This window comes from Leguminivora glycinivorella, chromosome 11, assembly GCF_023078275.1.
Source record: "Leguminivora glycinivorella isolate SPB_JAAS2020 chromosome 11, LegGlyc_1.1, whole genome shotgun sequence".
Taxonomy (NCBI): domain Eukaryota; kingdom Metazoa; phylum Arthropoda; class Insecta; order Lepidoptera; family Tortricidae; genus Leguminivora; species Leguminivora glycinivorella.
The window spans coordinates 5,109,830-5,130,345 of NC_062981.1; the positions used below are offsets into that span (position 1 = coordinate 5,109,830).

Below are 20,516 nucleotides of genomic sequence, written 5' to 3' on the forward strand. Positions count from 1 at the left end.
GACCGAAGTGTTTTAAATCGACATTAGTTACGTATTTCCTCTTCGCACGTGTATTGTACGACATTTTTCAGTACATGTACATGGCCTTTGGAAGTTTCGATAAGACTAGTAACGATACGATTTGCGTAGGTACTAGATTGGGATAAAAACACCATGTACTTAATGAAAAAAAAATCTTAAACGCAAACTAAACAAAGCATCTTCGAAAAATCCCTTTGCACTTGTAATAGTTCTAATCTCCGCATAAAGCCACCAGTCCACCACCCCTCCTCTTTATAACTACAGACCAGGAGGAGGATTATTAACATCTATTACCGAGTGCGAGCACAAAAATGGCTATTCACACCTATGTAATAGAGAAATGTATACTCTAATGCCATTTAACCATAAATGAAACAAATTAACTAGAAAAATTAAATATAATTATGAAATTTCTTTATGCTAAACTCAAAACAAGTGTACTAGTTTCTAATGGGTCGGCATCGCTCATGTGAGTTGCAGGCGGCAGGTTACAATGACCACTTTCCATCAGGCGGACCGTATGCCAGTTTGCCATCGACGTGGCATTAAAAAACACTTCTCACTTCTAATCTTCGCAATTCGCATAAAGCTACCAGTCCACCACCTTCTAACTACAGGGGGAGGGTTATTAGCATCTATTACCGAGTGCGAGCACAGAAATGGGTATTCACGCCTTTTACTCCATACATGAAATGAAACCAATTAACTAGAAAAATCAAATATAAAAGTATAATTTCTTTATTCTAAACCCAAAACTCCATCTTCAAAAATCCCTTCGCACATCTAATCTCCACTTAAAATGACTTAAAGCCACCAGTCCACCACCGTATAACTACAGACCAGGGGGAGGGTTATTAGCATCTATTACCGAGTGGAGCACAAAAATGGCTTTTCACACCTATGTAATAGAGAAATGTATACTCTAATGCCATTTAACCATAAATGAAACCATTTAACTAGAAAAATCTAATATAAAAGTATAATTTCTTTATTCCAAACCCAAAACTCCGTCTTCAAAAATCCCTTAGCACATCTAATCTCCACTTAAAGCCACCAGTCCACCAGTCCACCACCCTATAACTACAGACCAGGGGGAGGGTTATTAGCATCTATTACCGAGTGCGAGCACAAAAATGGGTATTCACGCCCATGTAATAAATTTACTCGCTGTTAACTCGCGCTGGACCTCCCGTTGCGAGGGTGTATTCTGGACAGAGAATTTTATGGGAATTCCATATTTAGCTAGTTTTGTAACGGTTGTGACTTTGGCTGGATTTTATGTCTATCGTACTGGTTATAGAGGTATATCGAAAAGAATAAGTCGAAAATTCTTAAAATTAGACTTTTATATGAAGTTAAAAACTATTGGATCATCATTACAAATATATAACTATTTGAATATTTACGGGTCTTAGGACCCACTGTACGTGGCCCTTGGGCAGCCACAAGAGCCTGATGCGGTTTAGAGACATATACACACGCCGATCGTGTATGTTACTAATATTGAACTTCTTATGATAAAAACACAATAGCGAATCCTACAAACAATATAATGTAGATGGATGGATTTATCAATCTCAGAAGTCGTTGGTATGAAAATTACATCATATCATTATTTTACCATTTGAGGCCCACAGGGCTACCCTGCATAACTAGGGCATACGAATTGTTTTAAAAATGAGAGTTGCCCAAAAAGTATTTTTCATATGCACCTATTGTAAATTACATATTGTAAATTACATCGACATCGCAATAGCCGTTTTTTTAATGAATGAAATAATTATGCACATGTGTCCGAAAAAATATGATAGATGATTTTCCGCTACTGTAGGTATTTATGTGCACGTGCCGTCGAGCCACTAAGGTGGTTATGGCGGACCTGCTTGTATCCTCAGAAACTTCGCAGGTAGTGTATTTTTATTCCTAAATTGATTTGAAAATTCGAAATTCGTATGAGACAGAGGTAAACGACTAGCCAACAAGCGACCCTAAGTGCGTTTTCACATTATCCGACCCGACATCGGATGTAGGACCGATATCCCATACATTTAAGCCGCTCTTTCATTTTTGCCTTTGAAATAATCCTACATCCGATATCGGATCTGATAATGTGAAAACGCACTAACGTCTATGACTATGAAATATGGCTGTCCAACAAAGCGCTGATTGTTTTACTCAGCGCAAATGAGATTGGTGGCCGCTTAGCAGTTTAAGCCTATAGTAGACCTGGGGCCCATTCCTCAAAACTGAAAGTTACAAGAGGAAGTCTCTTTCCAACTTGTTATATTAGACAGACTTACGCTTGTAACTTGTAACTTTCAGTTTTGAGAAATGGGCCACTGCTGGGGTCGTCGTCAATGTCGTCATAGACTAAGATTCCATCGCATTATTATCAGAATACGTCCGCCGCGCGCACGCGACCGGCACAGCGCCGCTAAAGTGCTGCTCGCGATGGACAAAGCGCTGATTGCTTGGATTTACTCAGCGCAAATGAGATTGGTGGACGTTTAGCTGTTTCAATCCAACATTTTACTTTTGTGTACACGTGTAAATAGTTTCTATTTTTTGTTATAAATGGGCTTACTCATGGCCACAGACTATCTAATCAAGGGATTTGAAACTAATACGAGTATAAAAATTATTTTCAACTGTTTTTTTTTGTTTAAGATGTCAGCGTAAGAGTGAGCGCGATATGAGTCTCTGTGACTTTTGTCGCAGTGAGAAGTAATCCTAACCAAACTATAATATTTGCCGTGTGTAACGTTGAAACGGCTTTACCTAGACAAAGAAGAAATACCTACATCGATAAACGAGATATCGTGTTTTCATTGATATTTGCTTCTCGTAAGTACCTCCTTAGTGAATTTGTAGTTTGTATGCATTATTTGTTTCCTAAATGAAAGTGAAAGAACATCAGTCTCTTTATCCATACTAATATTATAAATGGGAAATTGTGTGTCTGTTTGTTTGTCCGTCTTTTGCGGCAAAACGGAGCGACGAATTGACGTGATTTTTAAAGTGGAGATAGTAAAGTTGAAGGGATGGAGAGTGACATAGGCTACTTTTGTCTCTTTCTAACGCGACCGAAGCCGAGGGCAAAAGCTAGTTACTTAATAAATAAATGATTTCACGAATCCTTCGATTCATAAATATTTGTCGTTTATGATGATCTACCTTATTTGTAGTTTATGCCTATTATTTATTAACTATGTAACAATATAATCTCTCAAAATGTTTAAAGAGTTCAATACCTACTTATAAGAAAGTTCGCCGGTGCAAAAGCATCCTAATTGGAAGTGAAAAAACATCGGGTAAGTAATAAATTATGGCGTGAATCGACGCAGCGCCGCGGCCATTAGTGGGGCGGCAACTTCAGGAAAAATGGGGTTAGGCGCCGCGCGCACTGAACACGCGACGCGGGTGAATAAGTACCTATAGCCGGTCTAACAAGTTTGCCACTAGAAAAAAAAAATTCACATTTTCTATGGGACTTTTTTTTAGTATGAATAGGTAGACGTTTGACCACGATCGCACCTGATGGTAAGTGATGATGCGGTCTACGGTGGAGCACGCTTACCTAAATATTAGCGTACAATTTTAAAGCGAGTACTATACCTGTGGCCCATTTCTCAAAGCTGAAAGTTATGAGTTACAAGCGGAAGTCTGTTTTTAACTTGTAATAGGTATTAGACAGTGACTATTACCACTTGTAACTTGTAACTTCGATAAATAGTCATAGTTACTAAAAACGTATACAAAAATAATGAAAACAAGTCTTCTCCAACTTTATGACCGACAAACCACTGAATCGCTTTAGCTTTAATCTCCTAAAGACTTTTTTTGGGAGGCGGGGAAAAGCATAAAATAGTTTGAAATCCATAAATCAACCAAAAGGGAAAAAACTTCCCCGGAAGATGAACTAAACGCAATTATTTAATTGCTAAAATGAATATTTATTTTAACATTTTAGATATGTATGCCGTTCCGATTTACAACATTTTAGAAACTTTTCGCAGTTTTTATTTATTTTCTGTCTAGCCAACATTTCTTTCACTGGCTTTGTAAAGGTAGTAATTCTTGACAAGACCAAAATACCTACTCTAGATTTTTTCTCGCAGAAAGCCCAGTGTGCGTCGCTCCCAACCCGACCCTCCGGAGGAATTCTTACAGACTTTTTAATAGAGAGGCGGCCGCAACCCTTTTATTTTGATTAGTTATTGTATTTACCGCCCCTAGCGACCGGTATTGACAAAAATTACCCCCCTCTACCCCCACTTTAATGGGAATTAAAAATCCCATCCTGACGTTTGATTTTAAACATTTTTGAAAAGGATTTGCGGAATATTATAATGGACTTGTTTAATAATGAACGAGTTTATAATCGCAATTGTAATTAAGATTTTTGAGGTTGGGGAATCTTTTTGGTTTAGAATTTTGTGTTGTGGTGGATTAGGCACGGATCGTTCGTTTTGAAAACAGTTAAAATTAATATTGTGTTCGAAAGTACTTTACAGATGTAGTGCGAAAAGGTTTGCCTTCGTATTGTTACGGCAACGTACGAAACAAACGTGTCATGCTATTTTCAGTCAGTCTCAGTACAGGATGTACTGACATTGATTGAACTAGCGTGACAAAGACGAACGTTTCCGAAAAAATACGAAGGAAACCCTTTTCGCACTACAACTCTATATTACCTATTGAAATTGCAAACGCAAACGGTCCTCCGCGACGACCGCGACCACGGGGACAATGCCGTCCTTGAAACGTCGGAGGTCAGTGTTAAAAACATAATAATACGCGAGTAAGTCCCGTTTGGATTTTTAAATACATAAGAATACCATCAACTAGCAAGTATGCAAGTAGGTATAAGCATATCAAATGCAATAACCATGTATTGCAGTAACTATGTAAACAGGGGTGTTCATTCGCGCAGTTAATCATTTCTTTTTGTGCGCGCCGGAGATTGCTGCGATTACGTGACCTCTGCCGGCAAAGAGCTAGGAGGCAGGCAAGGCAGTATACCTATTTATTTCTTTACAATATTACATTACAAATTTATTTGTGATACGACACCGCTAAAATGCCAAGCACCGGAATGATTGTCCGAATAAATCATTACCTAGCGATAAAAATATAACCTTTAAATTTATGACATTTGCCTTATCTTATCTTATCTTAAATCTGCGGGGGCCCTTACGGATACACTTCGACCCATCGGGATCTTTTGTGCAATTACCCCCTACGATCCTAAGATCCTTCAGCTATTCAGGAGCTTCTCGACCATCTCCACGTATCGGATGATGAGGCTCATGGGTAGCTCTCTGAAGTCCTTCGGTGCCAGGTAGCCTGCTCCAAAGTTCTTCATTCTTTGTCTGGCGAGGGCGTGACATTCACACATTAAATGTCTGACGGTCTCTTCCTCTTCGCCACACATGCGACAATCAGTGTTGTCGGCGTGTCCCATCTTGGCCAAAATTCCTTTGACCCCGTAATGGCCTGTGAACACCCCCGTTATAATTTGGAGTTGTCTTTTGCCTAGCTTCCCTAGCTTTTTGCTCCATCCAGAGTCTACCCTCTGCATAAAGAGCTTTGAATGCTTCAGACCAACCAGGGCATCCCACTCTTTTTGGTGACTAGCCTTTGTTTGGTCTTTCATAGCCATTCTGATGGTTCCTTGTGAAAGGCCCACATAAGGTTCCGGACCTATGAAGTTGTCTTCAGATCCGGCCTTGGCAAGTTCATCAGCGTTTTCATTGCCAATGAAGCCTTCGTGCCCCGGTATCCATACCAGTTGCACCTTGTTTTGCCTTCCAAGCTTGTTAAGAGCTTGGATGCCGTTTAATACCAGTCTAGAGGTAACTCTGGGCGATGTGAAGGCTTTGAGTGCCGCTTGACTGTCGCTGAGTATATAGATAGTCTTACCTTGGATTTGTCTAACTATATTCTCATGTACACAGGCAATTATTGCATATGTCTCGGCTTGGAAGACCGTGGCATAATTGCCCATGCTGATACTACCACTGTAGTCATTTGCATAAATGCCTGCGCCCGTACCAGATGCCATCTTGGACCCGTCTGTATACCAGATGATGGTGTTGTCATCAGGGGTGGGTGTCTCCAGCCCCTCCTTCCATTCGGCTCTAGTATGGACTTTGGTTTTGAAGTTTTTGTGGAAGATGAATTTCGGTTGCATTTTGTCGCAGCCCATACTCATCAGCCTTCCCATAGAATTGTTGTATTCCATGCTTGTGTGTTTAGTCTTCGGCATGCTATCGCTCCAGAGGCCTGTTAAAGCCAGCCGGTGTAGCGATTTCAGTGCCTCAGACTGTATCACTAGATGTAGCGGCGGGAGATCCAATAGTACCTCCAATGCTGCTGTTGGCGTCGTTCTGAACGCACCCGTTATAGCCATGCATGCTGTCCTTTGTACCTTCATGAGGACATCCTTGCATGTGCTCAGTAATGTCCTTGGCCACCAGGCCAGGCTTCCGTACAGGATTATAGGTCTCACCATCATGGTGTAGATCCACCTTAGTACCTTTGGGTTTAAACCCCATGTTTTGCCGTAAGCTGACCTACACATTCCAAACACTCTAAGTGCCTTGGCTGTGGTCAGTTCGACGTGTCTTTTCCAGTTCAGTTCTTTGTCTAGTGTTACCCCTAGATATTTCACTTCATTGGAAAGTTCAAGTACCCTTCCATAGAGCCTTAGTTGCTCCATGCCAGTAAGGGCCCTTTTCCTGGTAAACGGTACTACCACTGTTTTGCCTGGATTGATGGAGAGTTGTTGGTGGTTACACCACCTCTCCACTTGCCTCAGTGCTGTATTCATGATTTCTGACACCGTTCCCGGGAATTTCCCGTTTATGAGTATCACTAAATCATCTGCATAACCCACTGTATATACTGGGCCCTTATTTAGTTCTTCCAAAAGTGAGTTCACTACCAGGCTCCATAGAGTCGGAGAGAGAACCCCACCTTGTGGACAACCTTTTGTTGCTGTGGCTAGTAATTCTTCCCCCATGAGGGAGGACTTAATTAGCCGGCTGTTCAACATATTACCTATCCAGCGGCAGATGGTAGGTTCTATGCCATGTTTGAGTGCAGCATTATTGATTGCACCATATGTGGTGCGATCAAAGGCACCTTCGACATCCAGAAATGCAGCAAGACATAGTTCTTTGTTTTCTATGGCCTGCTCCGCTCTAGTTGTCACCAGGTGTAGTGCTGTCTCCGTGGACTTGCCCGGCTGGTATGCACATTGCAAGCGGTGTAGTGGATGTCTCTTGAGCGGACCATCCCTGATGTGTCTGTCCACCAGTTTCTCCAAAGTTTTAAGGAGAAATGATGATAGACTTATGGGCCTATATGATTTGGCTTCTGTGTAATCCTCTTTGCCTGGTTTGGGCAAGTATGTTACCTTTACTAACCTCCATGCACGTGGTACATGTCCGAAGGCAATACACGCTTTGTACAGTCTACTCAAGTGGGGTATAAGTACGTTAGCGCCTTCTCGTAGTAGTATGGGGTAGATTCCATCTGGCCCCGGGGCTTTATATGGCTGAAATGTCGATAATGCCCATTGTATTTTGTTGTGGTCTACTACCTTTTTCGACGTGTCCCAATTATGCCTGGTCGTGCGAGTGCACTGTTCCGTAACACTAATTGGTTCATCGTCTGGTACACTCTGATTTATTATCGAGCCTGGAAAGTGTGTGGCACACATCACCTTGAGGGTCTCTAGCCCCGTTTCAGTCATTCCACCATCACTCCTTCTAATAGAGGTGAGTGGGACTGACTTCGTTGTGGCTAGTGCCTTCGTGAGTCTCATGCCTTCCGGAATGGAACCGATTTGATCGCAGTGGTTTTTCCACGCTTTCCTTTTCGCTTTTCTCACTGCCTTGCTATACTCTGTGAGTTTTCGCGCGTAGAGCTCAAAATCATTACTTCTTTTGGCATCGTTAAAGACAGCCCTAGTTTCTTTCCTGAGTTTTGCTATCTCCGGATTCCACCAGGGTACCTTCTTCGCCAGGATTTTCTTTTCCGGGCAGTTATTTGTCCAAGCCGTATGGACGGCTTGCCCTATTTTGTCAGCTTCAAGTTCTATGTCAATAATAGAGTTTAGCTTACCATTGGGGTTTCCCATGACATTTGCCTACTTTTGTGCCATACGATTAAATAAATTACCTAAAGAGATAAAATCAAGAACACTGGGTTGTATGTGGGCTAAAAAGATGCTTTGTGCAAGTAATCGTACTGCACAATTGTAATTTAACTGTTTAATCGTTTTTTAAGTACTGACTATAAGTTGGCCGACAGATAACAATTTGTCAGTCAAAAATGACAGTCCTGACAGGCCGATATCATCCGGCGCACTGGTAATCTGTGAGGCCTTTATAGCTACTTTCGCACAGAAATAAGAGTGACCCATCTGTTTAAGTCATCATTTCTACAAGACGCGCACAATACGACTGGGATCCGCAAACACAGTCGCAATTAGCGCGGTGCCGAGTGCTGTGATGTGTCGCGTATTGACACCACGCTACGCGAGTCTCGTGTTCATGTGAAATACTATCTAGGGCTGTGTTAAACCCATTTGGAATATATTATCTGTTCTGTGTTCTGTTTATTACCTTTTTTTACTTTTTACCATGTAAAGATACCTAGAATAGGCTAGTTTCCTACTAGTCAAATCAGCTTCTTTTTAAGGACTGCCAAAACGATTCGCTAATATGGAATTACTATGAAATACTGAGGAGTGATGTCACGATCAATTAATTTACTTTATATCTTTCTCTTTGACTCATTAAATAAAAATTATGTTTAAACATAACTACTGTCCATAACAAGTATAGGAAACTAGCCTATAATAAGCGGGGTACAATTTTGGCCACGTAGGTAAATTCCAAACTGTTTTGTACGCGTCCGAAACTTACTAGTCATTGCATATTTTGCATAATGCATATAGCAATAATCGAGAAGTCCTTTCGTTTAGGTTTATAAATATCCATATAAATAAAAATAAATATCCATAGCGGGAAGATACTACTGTATTAAAATGTGACCAAAGTAAGACAAAAAACCTTAAATATCAGTAATATCACCTTATAGGTCCAATAAGCCTCTTCTAAAACATTTTCGTCGCCAAATCCAGCATCATAGCATCAGACAGCAGCCCGCTAATATACCAACATTCGACGCGACGTCGACGCGGCGTCTTTTATCATACAGTTGGCCCGACGCTACGCTCGCGAGACGCTAGATGTGGGGGGGCTAACTTACTATGTATGTCAGTAGGTGCCCCTGCCGTATCAAAGATTATCCGCCTAAGTGCGTTTTCACAATATCCGATCCGATATCGGATGTCGGACAGATATCCCATACATTACAGGCGCCATCTTGGATTTTTTTCATTGAAATCCTTCCGATATTGGATCGGATAATGTGAAAACGGACTAAGGATCAAAAGAACCTAAACTTAGGTTATGTTAATTATAGGACCAAATAATCTCTCCTGAAACGTTGTCATCGCCAAATCCCACATTGAAGCCGCGGCAGCTTATCAACATACTAAAATAGGTAAGCTACCCGCATATTATCAAAAGCTTTCCGTCTAAGGATCAAAAGAACCTAAACTTAGGTTACACCCATTATAGGACCAAAAAGTCTCCCCTAAAAAGTTGTCTATGCCAAATCCCGCATCGCAGCCGCGGGCAGCCCGCTAACATACCTAACTTACTATGTTAGTACCCCTGCCGTATCAAAGACTTAGGATCAAGGATCAAAAGACCTGTTTAGACTTAAATTTTTTGGTCGTATAAAGCTTGTGATTATAGGACCAAAAAGTCTCTCGTAAAACGTTGTCTATGCCAAATCCCGCATCGCAGCCGCGGGCAGCCCGCTAATATATTCCATCAAGCGGGTAAACCGCAATCTGCGCGCCGCCCATTCAGCCGTAACGAGCTCCTTTATCAGACCAACCGGTCTTTGGCTTTCTAATTCAAGTGGGGGTAACTGCTATGGGCATTTCTAATTGGCTGCAGAGATCTGACATGCGATCTTGAATATCATATAAGTAAGCCTGTAAAAAACCAAGGCCAAGGCCCAATGGGAAAGTATAAGTGTCTCTTTGTTTATCCGTCTGTCACGGCAAAACGGAGCGACGAATTGTTGTGATTTTTTTAAGTGGAGATACTTGAAGGGACGGAGAGTGACATAGGCTACTTTTTGTCTCTTTCTAACTTTTAAATTTTGTAAAAAATACATCGAATTAAAATAGTACTTAAATTACGATAAAACTGCGGAAAAGATGAAGTTCGAAATAAGTGGCGATAAATTAAAACACGACCGACGAAAGTGGTTTAAATCGACACAAGTTAGAGATCAAAAAGGTTCGAGTATATAGAGAATAACTGTCATAGTTAACTGTGTAGTCACAATGCATAGACTTGCCATCTTCCGACACAGGATTAAAACTATCGAACCCACAGAACTAGATTTAGACAGAAGAAACAAGTTCATCTATTTGTATAGGGACCGAGCGTGTCAGATTTTGTACTGAAGTTGTTACTTGCCTGTGATTTTAAATATATCTCAGGCCCTTGAGTGGTCATAATTTTTGTGTTGTTGCAATTAATTATCACGTAACGAGGCATTTTTAATGTTTTTCTAGACTTCAAATTACAATAATTGACGCCCGAAAGCTGCAAACTGCGATTAAAGACGGACAACTCAGTAGATTTTACTGAGTGTATTTGACACGCTAAGTAGATACGTTTGCTTGATCTATCTATGGTATATATGACATCTGTGATCGAACCCCAGTTTTGACCTTCTTACCTGACCCTTTATGTGACCTCAAGCGACAGAATGTGACGGACGACAAGATCAACTTTGGGTCGCTGAGCGCAGTAAGTATAATTATATCGTGACAAGAATGAGATTAGCGATGACAGGTTTGCCAATTAGGTACATACGTCAAAATTTGTATAAAGTGACAGCTATCTCAAACCCAAACCAGAGTATAATAAAGAGTACTATCGTACAGTATGGCCACTCCCGCTCCCCGCTGAAAGTGCCGCACACGTCGGTTACCTCACAGTTACCGCTTGTCAAAAACGCGAACAGTCGACCAACAGTGAGTCGATATTTCACTCGTACAAGCATAGTACGCGTTCACCTACACGAGCTTAGACTGTGAACGCGCCTCTTTCATATATTTGATCGCCAGTGTCCGAGGTGTGCCCAAACTTATCATAATCACGGTTCAGTACTAAGTAGGCAAAGACACAGGCGACCTGTCTGCTCGCTTGTCTCCTATCCCATAAAAAAAACATGCTACTAACCTGCGGAGCAGCCTTGGTGACTTCCTTAGGTTTTAACCGTTGCAGGTGGTTGGGTAATGGAACATCCTTCTTCGGTAATGGTTCTTTCATCGCTGGCGCTGCTTTACTGGCTCCTTCTGTGCTCTTCTGTGCACCGCTCACTCTATTAGCCTGTGACAAACAATAAGTCCGTCAATATACGATTCCGATGTTTTCTATGTATAAGTATTTGTGTATTATACACGGTGCTCGTGAGCATTGCGAGATTTTAAGCACGCATTTTTGAGGCCAAAAGTTTTTTTTAAACGCAGAACAAAAATTCGGCAAAAAAAAATACAATTTTTTAATGTATTTTCACATAAAAAGTAAATTTTATTTATAAAACTGGCACTTAAAATGAGTCTTAGCGTTTTTTTTTCATCTAAAAACCTCTTTTTTGATAGGTTTATATTTCATTTTTTGACATTTATCAATGAGGATAGTGAGACTATTCTCCATAATGACATCAACACCGTTAAAAAAGCCTTTCGTACTGAGTAAAGATAAGAAAAAAATATTTTTCAATTGGTAATAAGAATAAGGTTATAACTCTGAAACTAGGCGAAATCCAGAAAAGTATATATGACATTTTAGTCTCAAAATGGGATCAGGAATATGCTGTCAAAACCTCTCACAATGCTCACGAGCACCGTGTATGTATATATATCGCTGCCTGAGTATGCAACATAAGCCTTCTTGAGCTTACCGTCAATCTGTGTTAGGATGGATACATAATATTTATTTATTAGCTTTTTATCGCAAATGCAAGCATCACTCAAACGTCAAACTCCGGTCGCAATTGCAAGCAAGCTCGCAAAGAATTCAAAAACTACTTTATCAATATCATTAGCACTGGCAGTCTAGCGGCGTGCGATTTAATAAACAAATATAGAGATTCCTTGGATATTGACGACAAAAAGTGTAGACTGCGCCGATACGATTGATAAATAACATACAAGATTATTTTTATTACCATTTCTTCGTTTCTACGAATGACCTCCAGTTGCTGTTCGCGGGCGATTGCTTGCCGAACTGGCGGCGGCGGCCGCGCTCTGTCCTCGTTGCCTGTTGAACGACCATTACCTTAATATTTAGAGCTAATTATTATTGTAGTAATAAGACGCAATTTAGAATGACTGTCCCCCTTATTCATAAACGTATACTAAAGTTATCAAGCCGATAAAGTTCGTTTGTCCCTTTCCAATGTATCGGTATGATAGAAAGGGACAAACGAACTTTAGTGTAGCTTGATAACTTTAGTGCACGTTTATGAATAAGGGGGTTTGTTTGTATATTACCTGCGGGATCCTCAGTTTAGCCAGCTATGGACAAAATATGGCTTAGAATATTACAATATATTAAACAATCAATACATTGACATGTTTAATAGCTAACGTTTACGCATCTACATTCGTAAAAGACGAGTAATATACTAAATATTGTAAATAAATATACAGTAGTGACAGACTTTCGAAAGTTTTCTCAGCATGTTATACCAGGAAGAAGATGTTACATCCTGGTCATGGCACCAATTGAAACGGTGTTGCACAATATACTTAAGAAATTTATCAACTGTTGTAACTTTAAATTAACTCACCAAAGAAGGCTATCTTGTGTATGTCCGGTTCTAGAACGAACGCGTATAAGCCCTCTGGAGTTCTTTGCTGGACATATTGTAGGCCATAGTCGCACATAGCACCCGCGCAGGCACGAAGGGCTTTCCGCTCATTTTCAGTGCATAACTGCAAAAAATATATAGGTTGAGTATATATAAGCTTTTCATTTGTGATGAACCAGAAATATGAGATAATTTGATGATGATATTTTAGTGATTGCGTTATTGTTATAGCCCATGTTACTGACAATCTCTTTGAGAAAAATTAGTAACAAGTAAAATCATCTAATTCTGGATATCTAAACAACGATAAACAATGAGGAGGCACACTCAAAGGTTATGACAGATGGCGCTACCCTATTAGTCCATACGTGAGAGCGAGAAGATGATATGTTTTTTCTCTCTCTCACATATGAATGACAGTGACATGCCTAGACACATGCACAGGCGCCGCCTGGCGGGATAAAATGTCAGTGTGCCTCCTCATTTTAATGTACGCCACGCACGCTGTAAAGTGTTCGAAACAACTGGTTCTGCCGTGCTAGAGATTTCTATGGAAGAGCGATAGAGAGCTACAACGCTACTAGCTACGATAGGCTACGAAGCGTAAACGAATGTAACGCCGACTAAGTACCCTGATTGTCAATGTCACTGACGCTATGGCAGTTTTAATTCGAATGTAAAGATTACCTGTACGTTAGCGGGCGACAAGTAAGGCAGTAGCGGTATCAAGCTGTGCGCGATAATGCAACACTGGCCGCGTAACTTTGCGCGACAGATGACATTGTCGCATCCAGTAGTCAGCAGTATTACCTGTACGTTGGCAGTACGGAGCACTGGCGAAAGTAAATAAGGCAGTAATGGTATCAGACTGAATCGCAGCAAGCGAGAGCGCGACACTTCGTGCGACAGGCGACATAGTCGCATCCAGTAGTCAGCAGTATTACCTGTACGTTAGCAGTACGGAGCACTGGCGACAGTAAATAAGGCAGTAGCGGTATCAGACTGAATCGCAGCGAGCGAGAGCGCGACACTTCGTGCGACAGGCGACATGGTCGCATCCAGCAGTCAGCAGTATTACCTGTACGTTAGCAGTACGGAGCACTGGCGACAGTAAATAAGGCAGTAGCGGTATCAGACTGAATCGCAGCAAGCGAGAGCGCGACACTTCGTGCGACAGGTGACATGGTCGCATCCAGCAGTCAGCAGTATTACCTGTACGTTAGCAGTACGGAGCACTGGCGACAGTAAATAAGGCAGTAGTGGTATCAAGCTGAGTCGCAGCGATGTGCGCGATAATGCGACACTGGCCGCGCAACCTCGCGCGACAGACGACATTGTCGCATCCAGTTCCGTTTGTCGGCGGTACATCTGTGGATAAAATATAATAAATTTTATAACAGTTTATTTCAAAAAGGTATGTTTGTATTAGATCAGCAGCCTTTAGATAATGTATACATAATGTGGCTGTATAGAATGAGCGGAAAGTATAAGCTTACTAGAGGTTTGCCCATACATCACCACATATGCATTATACTTTTTATACATACCTGTCGTACATGTCGTAAGCCAAGCCAATTTTTAGTTCCTACTGCTTCAAATAATGTTTCACAGCATAGTCCCCTAGCTCGTATGTGTAATTCTTACAACAAGATAACAGATTTAAAAACAGTGTAATAAAATTATCACATAGTTAAGTATACTTATGATCTCAATTTAATTTAATTATTAATATTTTCGTTCATGTAATTTATATTTGAATGTTGTGCTTGGACTGCTTGGTTGTTATAGAAATGTAAATTTAATATTATTAGTTTAGAATAGTATTAAGATATTTGTATCCAATTTACATTTTGTAACCTCGCCGTAATAATAAATAAATACCTTTGTGCTAATTAAAAGATATCTCTCTTTAATTTATATAGATTTTTATTAAGCTTTACATAATCTAAAAGGACCTTGCTTGCCTGAGAGGTGTTATAACCGTTACAGGCACAAAATTAACACTACATTGTATTTGTTTATTTTTCTCGGTTTATATTTAAATATATTTTACAAGCAAATACTCACCTCTTGGGCTTGCGTCGGGAACTTGACTCTCTGCGGAGTTCTAGACGCCAATAATGTGTGACACCTGCAAAGTATTAAATTACTAACTTTAACCCGCGGCTCCGCTTGCGTTAGAAAAGACAAAAAGTAGCCTATGTCACTCTCCATACCTTCAACTATCTCCACTTAAAAAATCACGTCATTTCGTCACTCCATTTTGCCGTGAAAGACGGACAAACAAACAAACACACACACTTTCCCATTTATAATATTAGTATGGATAATTAACCTAACAACCATTGGTACTAGTTGCAATTTAAGTATTTTTGCGGTTTTTTACAGTCATTTCGAATCTCTGATGTTACTAAAGATATTGCTAATGATATTTTATGAAAACTGCGGATTTATGAATATGGAGTAAAACCGCTACTAATTTTGAGAACTCTTCTAATTGAGGTCACTGTGCCCGAAAAGTTGTAATGTGAAATGTAAGAAATTCAGTTTAAGCTTTGGTCGTGGTTTAAAGACTAGCATATTTATGCCTAGTTCTCATCATTCCTTTTATTAAAAAAGGTTATCTATAATTAAATTTACTTGCCTAGCTATACACAGCGGTAGCGCCCCATACAATGAGTAGTTCTGAGTCCGTAAAGTCCACGAGTATATAGTGTCGTAGAATCGGAGCCACGAGAGCGTCTCACACGCTATGAGAAGCCGTGAGTCCACACGAGCTTGGAGGTAGTTCTCGAAAATTCCATCTGCTAGCCTGAAAATTATATTTTTTTGAAGTTTTATTTGAATCATCTTAATTTTAAAACTCACATATACATATTACATAAGCTCAGGCCTGTATTCCTAAAAGGGGTAGGCAGAGCACATGAAACTGTAAATTTAAGTGTCACTCTCTTGAGAATTTCGTTAGTCATAATTTAGTTTCTTGCAGAAACGCGTAACTTTTCAGGATTGCCATAAAACAAATCTAACCTAACATAACGTATCTATAGATGACCATAGTGAAAACACATTATGACTAACTAGCTTTTGCCCGCGGCTTCGCTCGCGCTAGAAAGAGACAAAAAGTAGCCTATGTCACACTCCATCCCTTACTATCTCCACTTAAAAAGTCACGTCAATTCGTCGCTCCTGCCGAGAAAGACGGACAAACAGACACACACACTTTTCCATTTATAATATTAGTGTGGATAATTGCATTATGACTCACAATCATTATGTTAGAATAGAATAGAATAGAATAGAATCGTTTTATTTGTTTAAAAAAGGGTATACATTGATGTTACATTATATTATAACCAGCCTTAATTTACCATAATACATGGCGTACAAATAATCTTAATTAACCTATTTATCACCTAACATGACATTTGTATCATCAAATTTACATGAAGAGATAATAATGATAAAAAAAACAATAATTTTCCAATAATTAATAAATATACAATATTGCAATATCAGTATAAATTACAATTAGAAATTATTATTATTAACTTTATTTAATTACAATAAGTCTAAGAATATTACTTTAATAACAATAATTTAATACACAATAAAATTTTAAATTATTCTATGTCATTTCTATGATTAATTTTTTAATAAATAGTTATAAAATCTCACAGTTTACATGTGGTTTTAAACTCGTCAATAGAATAATAGCAATTTTCTATAAGATGGTCAGTTAAATATTTCTTGAATAATTTTATTGGAAGGGCTTTAAAATTGTCTGTAAAAGTATTAAATAATTCTACTGCCATGTAATGCACGTTTTTCCTACTCAGTGAAAGATTTGTTTTGGGAACGTCTAACCTATGTCTATGTGTACCTCTTTGAGAGGTCATGGTTATAGCTTTGAAACATGAGGGATTCTTTTTGACAAAAATGCAGATTTCAAGTATATACATTGCAGGTAATGTCAAAATTTTATTATGCTTAAATATAGGCCTGCAGTGGTCTAGATGCCAAGCTCCAGATAGAGTCCTTAAACATTTTTTTTGTATTTTAAATATGATGTCAGCATCGACCGAGTTTCCCCAAATGATCAGGCCATATCTCAATAGGGATGACACATACCCGTGATATGCCGAGAGAGCTGCTGCTTCCGAGACCACATTACGAATACGATAGAGCACATAAACAAAGCGATCTAGTTTAGAGCGAAGACTATCAATGTGGCTCTTCCAGTTACAGAAGTGGTCAAGGTTTACTCCAAGAAATAGTGCAGAGTCTACTTCTTCGATTTTTGAGCCGTTGTACTTAATTTCCATGTCAATATGTTTACTTCGGTATGTCTGAAATTGTATCATTTTTGTTTTACTTATGTTAATTTTTAAATTATTATTGTCTAGCCAGTCTATAACATTTACCAAAGCTTGGTTGATTTTATCGGCAAATGGCGTCTCGTCGTCATTTTTAATGAGCAGCGTTGTATCATCCGCAAAGAGAATAGACTTATGGTTTATACTATTTGGGAGATCATTAATATAAAGTAGAAATAGCAGGGGGCCTAGTATACTTCCCTGCGGCACACCAGTCATATTAGGTTTATAGTCTGAATTATAATCCACCTTCTCATACCCATCAATGCTGGTGATTTCAACACACTGGTGGCGGTTACTAAGATAACTGGCAACCCATTTCCACGCTGGACCTCTTATACCACATCTGTACAATTTATGTAGTAATATTTTATGATCCACAAAATCAAAAGCCTTGCTCATATCTAAGAACACGGCAACTATTGGAATTTTTTTATCAAGGCTTTCAATTACTTCTCTTACTAGATGGTAGCATGCAAGTGATGTCGAGCTATTCTTTCTGAATCCGAATTGATGTTCAGATAAAATTTTGTTTTTTATTACAAAGTTCATAATCTTTTCGTGCATTATTCTCTCAAATATTTTCGATATGACAGGAATTAGAGTAATTGGCCTAAAGTTATTAAAATCTGTCTTAGGACCTTTCTTATAAATTGGCTTTACAACAGAGTATTTTAAGCGTTCCGGAAATATGCCTTGTAAAAATGAAAGGTTCATAATATGAGCCAGAGGGGCAGCAAAGGCATTAGCATTCGCTTTCAAGACCTTAGTACATATGCCGTCGTATCCTGTTGAACTGGTATTTTTCAATTCTTTTATTGCTTTTAAAATATCTACTGATGTCACTGGAGAACAGAAGAGGCTATTTATATTTTGTTGGATATCATGACACGAATTTACATTACATCTTTTTTCTTTATGAGTTAATTCTATAAAAAAGTTGTTAAGTTTGTCTGCCAGAGTTTTAGGATCAATTTTGTTAGCTTCAATTATTTCGTCATTATTATTGGTACTAGCGCAATTGTTTTTTATTAATTGCCAAGCAGCTCTAGATACATTTTTGGAGTTTTTAATGAAACGATGGTTTGCAATTTGTCTAGATTTATGTAGACATCGTTTGAGTAATCTCGTATAAGCCTTATATTGTTTCATTAGTTCTTTATTGTCAGGATACCTGGCTGCTGCTCTGTATAATTTTCTTTTATTAGCACAGCAAATCTTAATTCCTTTTGTGAGCCATTTATTCATGATGGGTTTATTTTGTTTTGTTTTTTTGATAAAGGGAAAACATAAGTTATAAAATAATGTTACAATGTCATGAAATTCGTTGAAAGCTTTGTCTGTGTCTGTTTCGCTAATTATATCAGTAAATGTTAAGGCAGAAATACAATCGCTAAACTTTTGCAAGTTATCTTGACTATAGTCCCTTATTATTTCACGCCAAAACCTAGGTCTGGCTTTAAGTGTAGTGTTCATGTTGACATTGCATGAAAGTATTTGACATGTTTCATGGTCTGACAGATCCAGTGTATAAACATTAGGTTGACAGTCTAATATGTTACTTGCAATTAAATCAATACATGTCTTTTTTCTGGTTGGCGATACTATATGATTGTCTAGGTTATAATTTGACAAGATTGATGTTAACTCCTTCTTAATCTTACTTTCATTCATATAATTTATATTCCAATCTCCACATATTACGACATGTTTAGATTTATTTCTAGTAACTTTTTGCAGAACTTGAGTAAGTGAGTCAAAGAAAACATTAACGTTCGATGATGGTGTGCGATAGACACACACTATTATCATATTATATAATGGAATTTCCGCGCCACATGCTTCAAAGTCGTACTTATGAGATAATGACTGTATATAATCCAAAGTCTTAAAATCTATGTTTTTTTTAACAAGGATGCATGTGCCGCCTCTCCGTTCATTTTCTCTACAATATGATGAAGCTACATTGTAATTGTTTATAGTGAGATTAGCAATAGAACCAGATTTAATAAAGGTCTCACTAAGGCATATAATATCGATACTTTTAGTCACTTTTTCTAGATCTATAATTGCCGTCTCTATCAAATCTCTTTTGCCCAAAACACCAGCTATATTTTGATGCATGACTGTTATGTTTCTTTGATTATTGATTAAAGGAACGAAAGGAACAATTTGTATCTTCAGTTTCAGTGAGCTGTGGGCAAAGAGACCGGTTCGCTTCATCTGAATATGTGGGAATATGTACAACAAAATCACGCATCATGATTTTAACATTTTGTAATACATTATTTATTCCTATGGGTAGTATTTTTCCTGAGAACTGAGAAAACATGTCTAAACTTAAGTTCAAGTTAGAGTCGAAGAAATGTGCCCATTGTGAATCTTGAAGTGATTGATTGAGGTGCGTATTAAATAATTCAACTCTATAATTAAACAATGGAGCACCACATACATAAGTCGGCGTGCACACTACTATGTTTGTGTGAGTTACTTTATCTAAAGTTGATGTTATTTCTTGCACGAGTTGCTTATGCTCGAAGCGTTTACCAATTTTGAAGTCTCGTTCTCCGATTAGTAAAATGCAGTAGTCCGTTTTTGTATATTCTTCAAGCTTTTTGGGCAGCGTGGCCAAAAGCTCTTGAATCCTTCCTCCCGGAGTTGCAATGTGTATGCAATCAAAGTTATCAAAATGTTCCAGCATGGCATTCAGTATTTTTTTCCCAGGTCTACCACTAACAGTACTAATTACACATAGTTTGTTGGTCACAGTCGTTTCTTTTTGCTTAAAAAGTTGCAAATTGTGGTTTATGGGAGGTTCCTCATCTCTAGACATGTTACAGCTTGCTTCGTCTTGCTTTTTATTTTTTATGTTTTCTGCGTCACTGTCCTCAGAGTTGTCCAACAAACTATGCCCTAATTCATTTTTATTTCGCTTTTTTCTTTGCTTTTTACTAAGTGATGCTCGGGCTGGAGTCGAGCATATGCGAACTAACCCCTTGATGGTATGTTCTTTACCTTCTAAACGTTTCTTTAATTCGCCATTCTCACAAATTAGATTTTGGATTTCGTTTTCTGCTGATTTGAGCCTAATTTCCAAGTTCAAAATTCTTTGTTCGTAATCATGAATCATCTGTTCAT

At 38.8% G+C, this 20,516-nt stretch overlaps 1 protein-coding gene across 1 annotated transcript in view; it reads right to left on the minus strand.

The window, feature by feature from the left end:
- The window catches only part of LOC125230943 (chromosome transmission fidelity protein 18 homolog), a 74,542-nt gene that overhangs the window by 43,306 nt on the left and 10,720 nt on the right, over window positions 1–20,516 (minus strand). Inside the window, exons 11-16 of the mRNA XM_048136241.1 lie at window positions 15,647–15,814; window positions 15,070–15,133; window positions 14,215–14,370; window positions 12,982–13,126; window positions 12,358–12,449; window positions 11,367–11,516 (exon numbers count right to left, since the gene is read on the minus strand). Of these exons, the coding sequence (XP_047992198.1) occupies window positions 11,367–11,516; window positions 12,358–12,449; window positions 12,982–13,126; window positions 14,215–14,370; window positions 15,070–15,133; window positions 15,647–15,814 (775 nt within the window). The remainder of the gene's footprint in view (window positions 1–11,366; window positions 11,517–12,357; window positions 12,450–12,981; window positions 13,127–14,214; window positions 14,371–15,069; window positions 15,134–15,646; window positions 15,815–20,516) is intronic.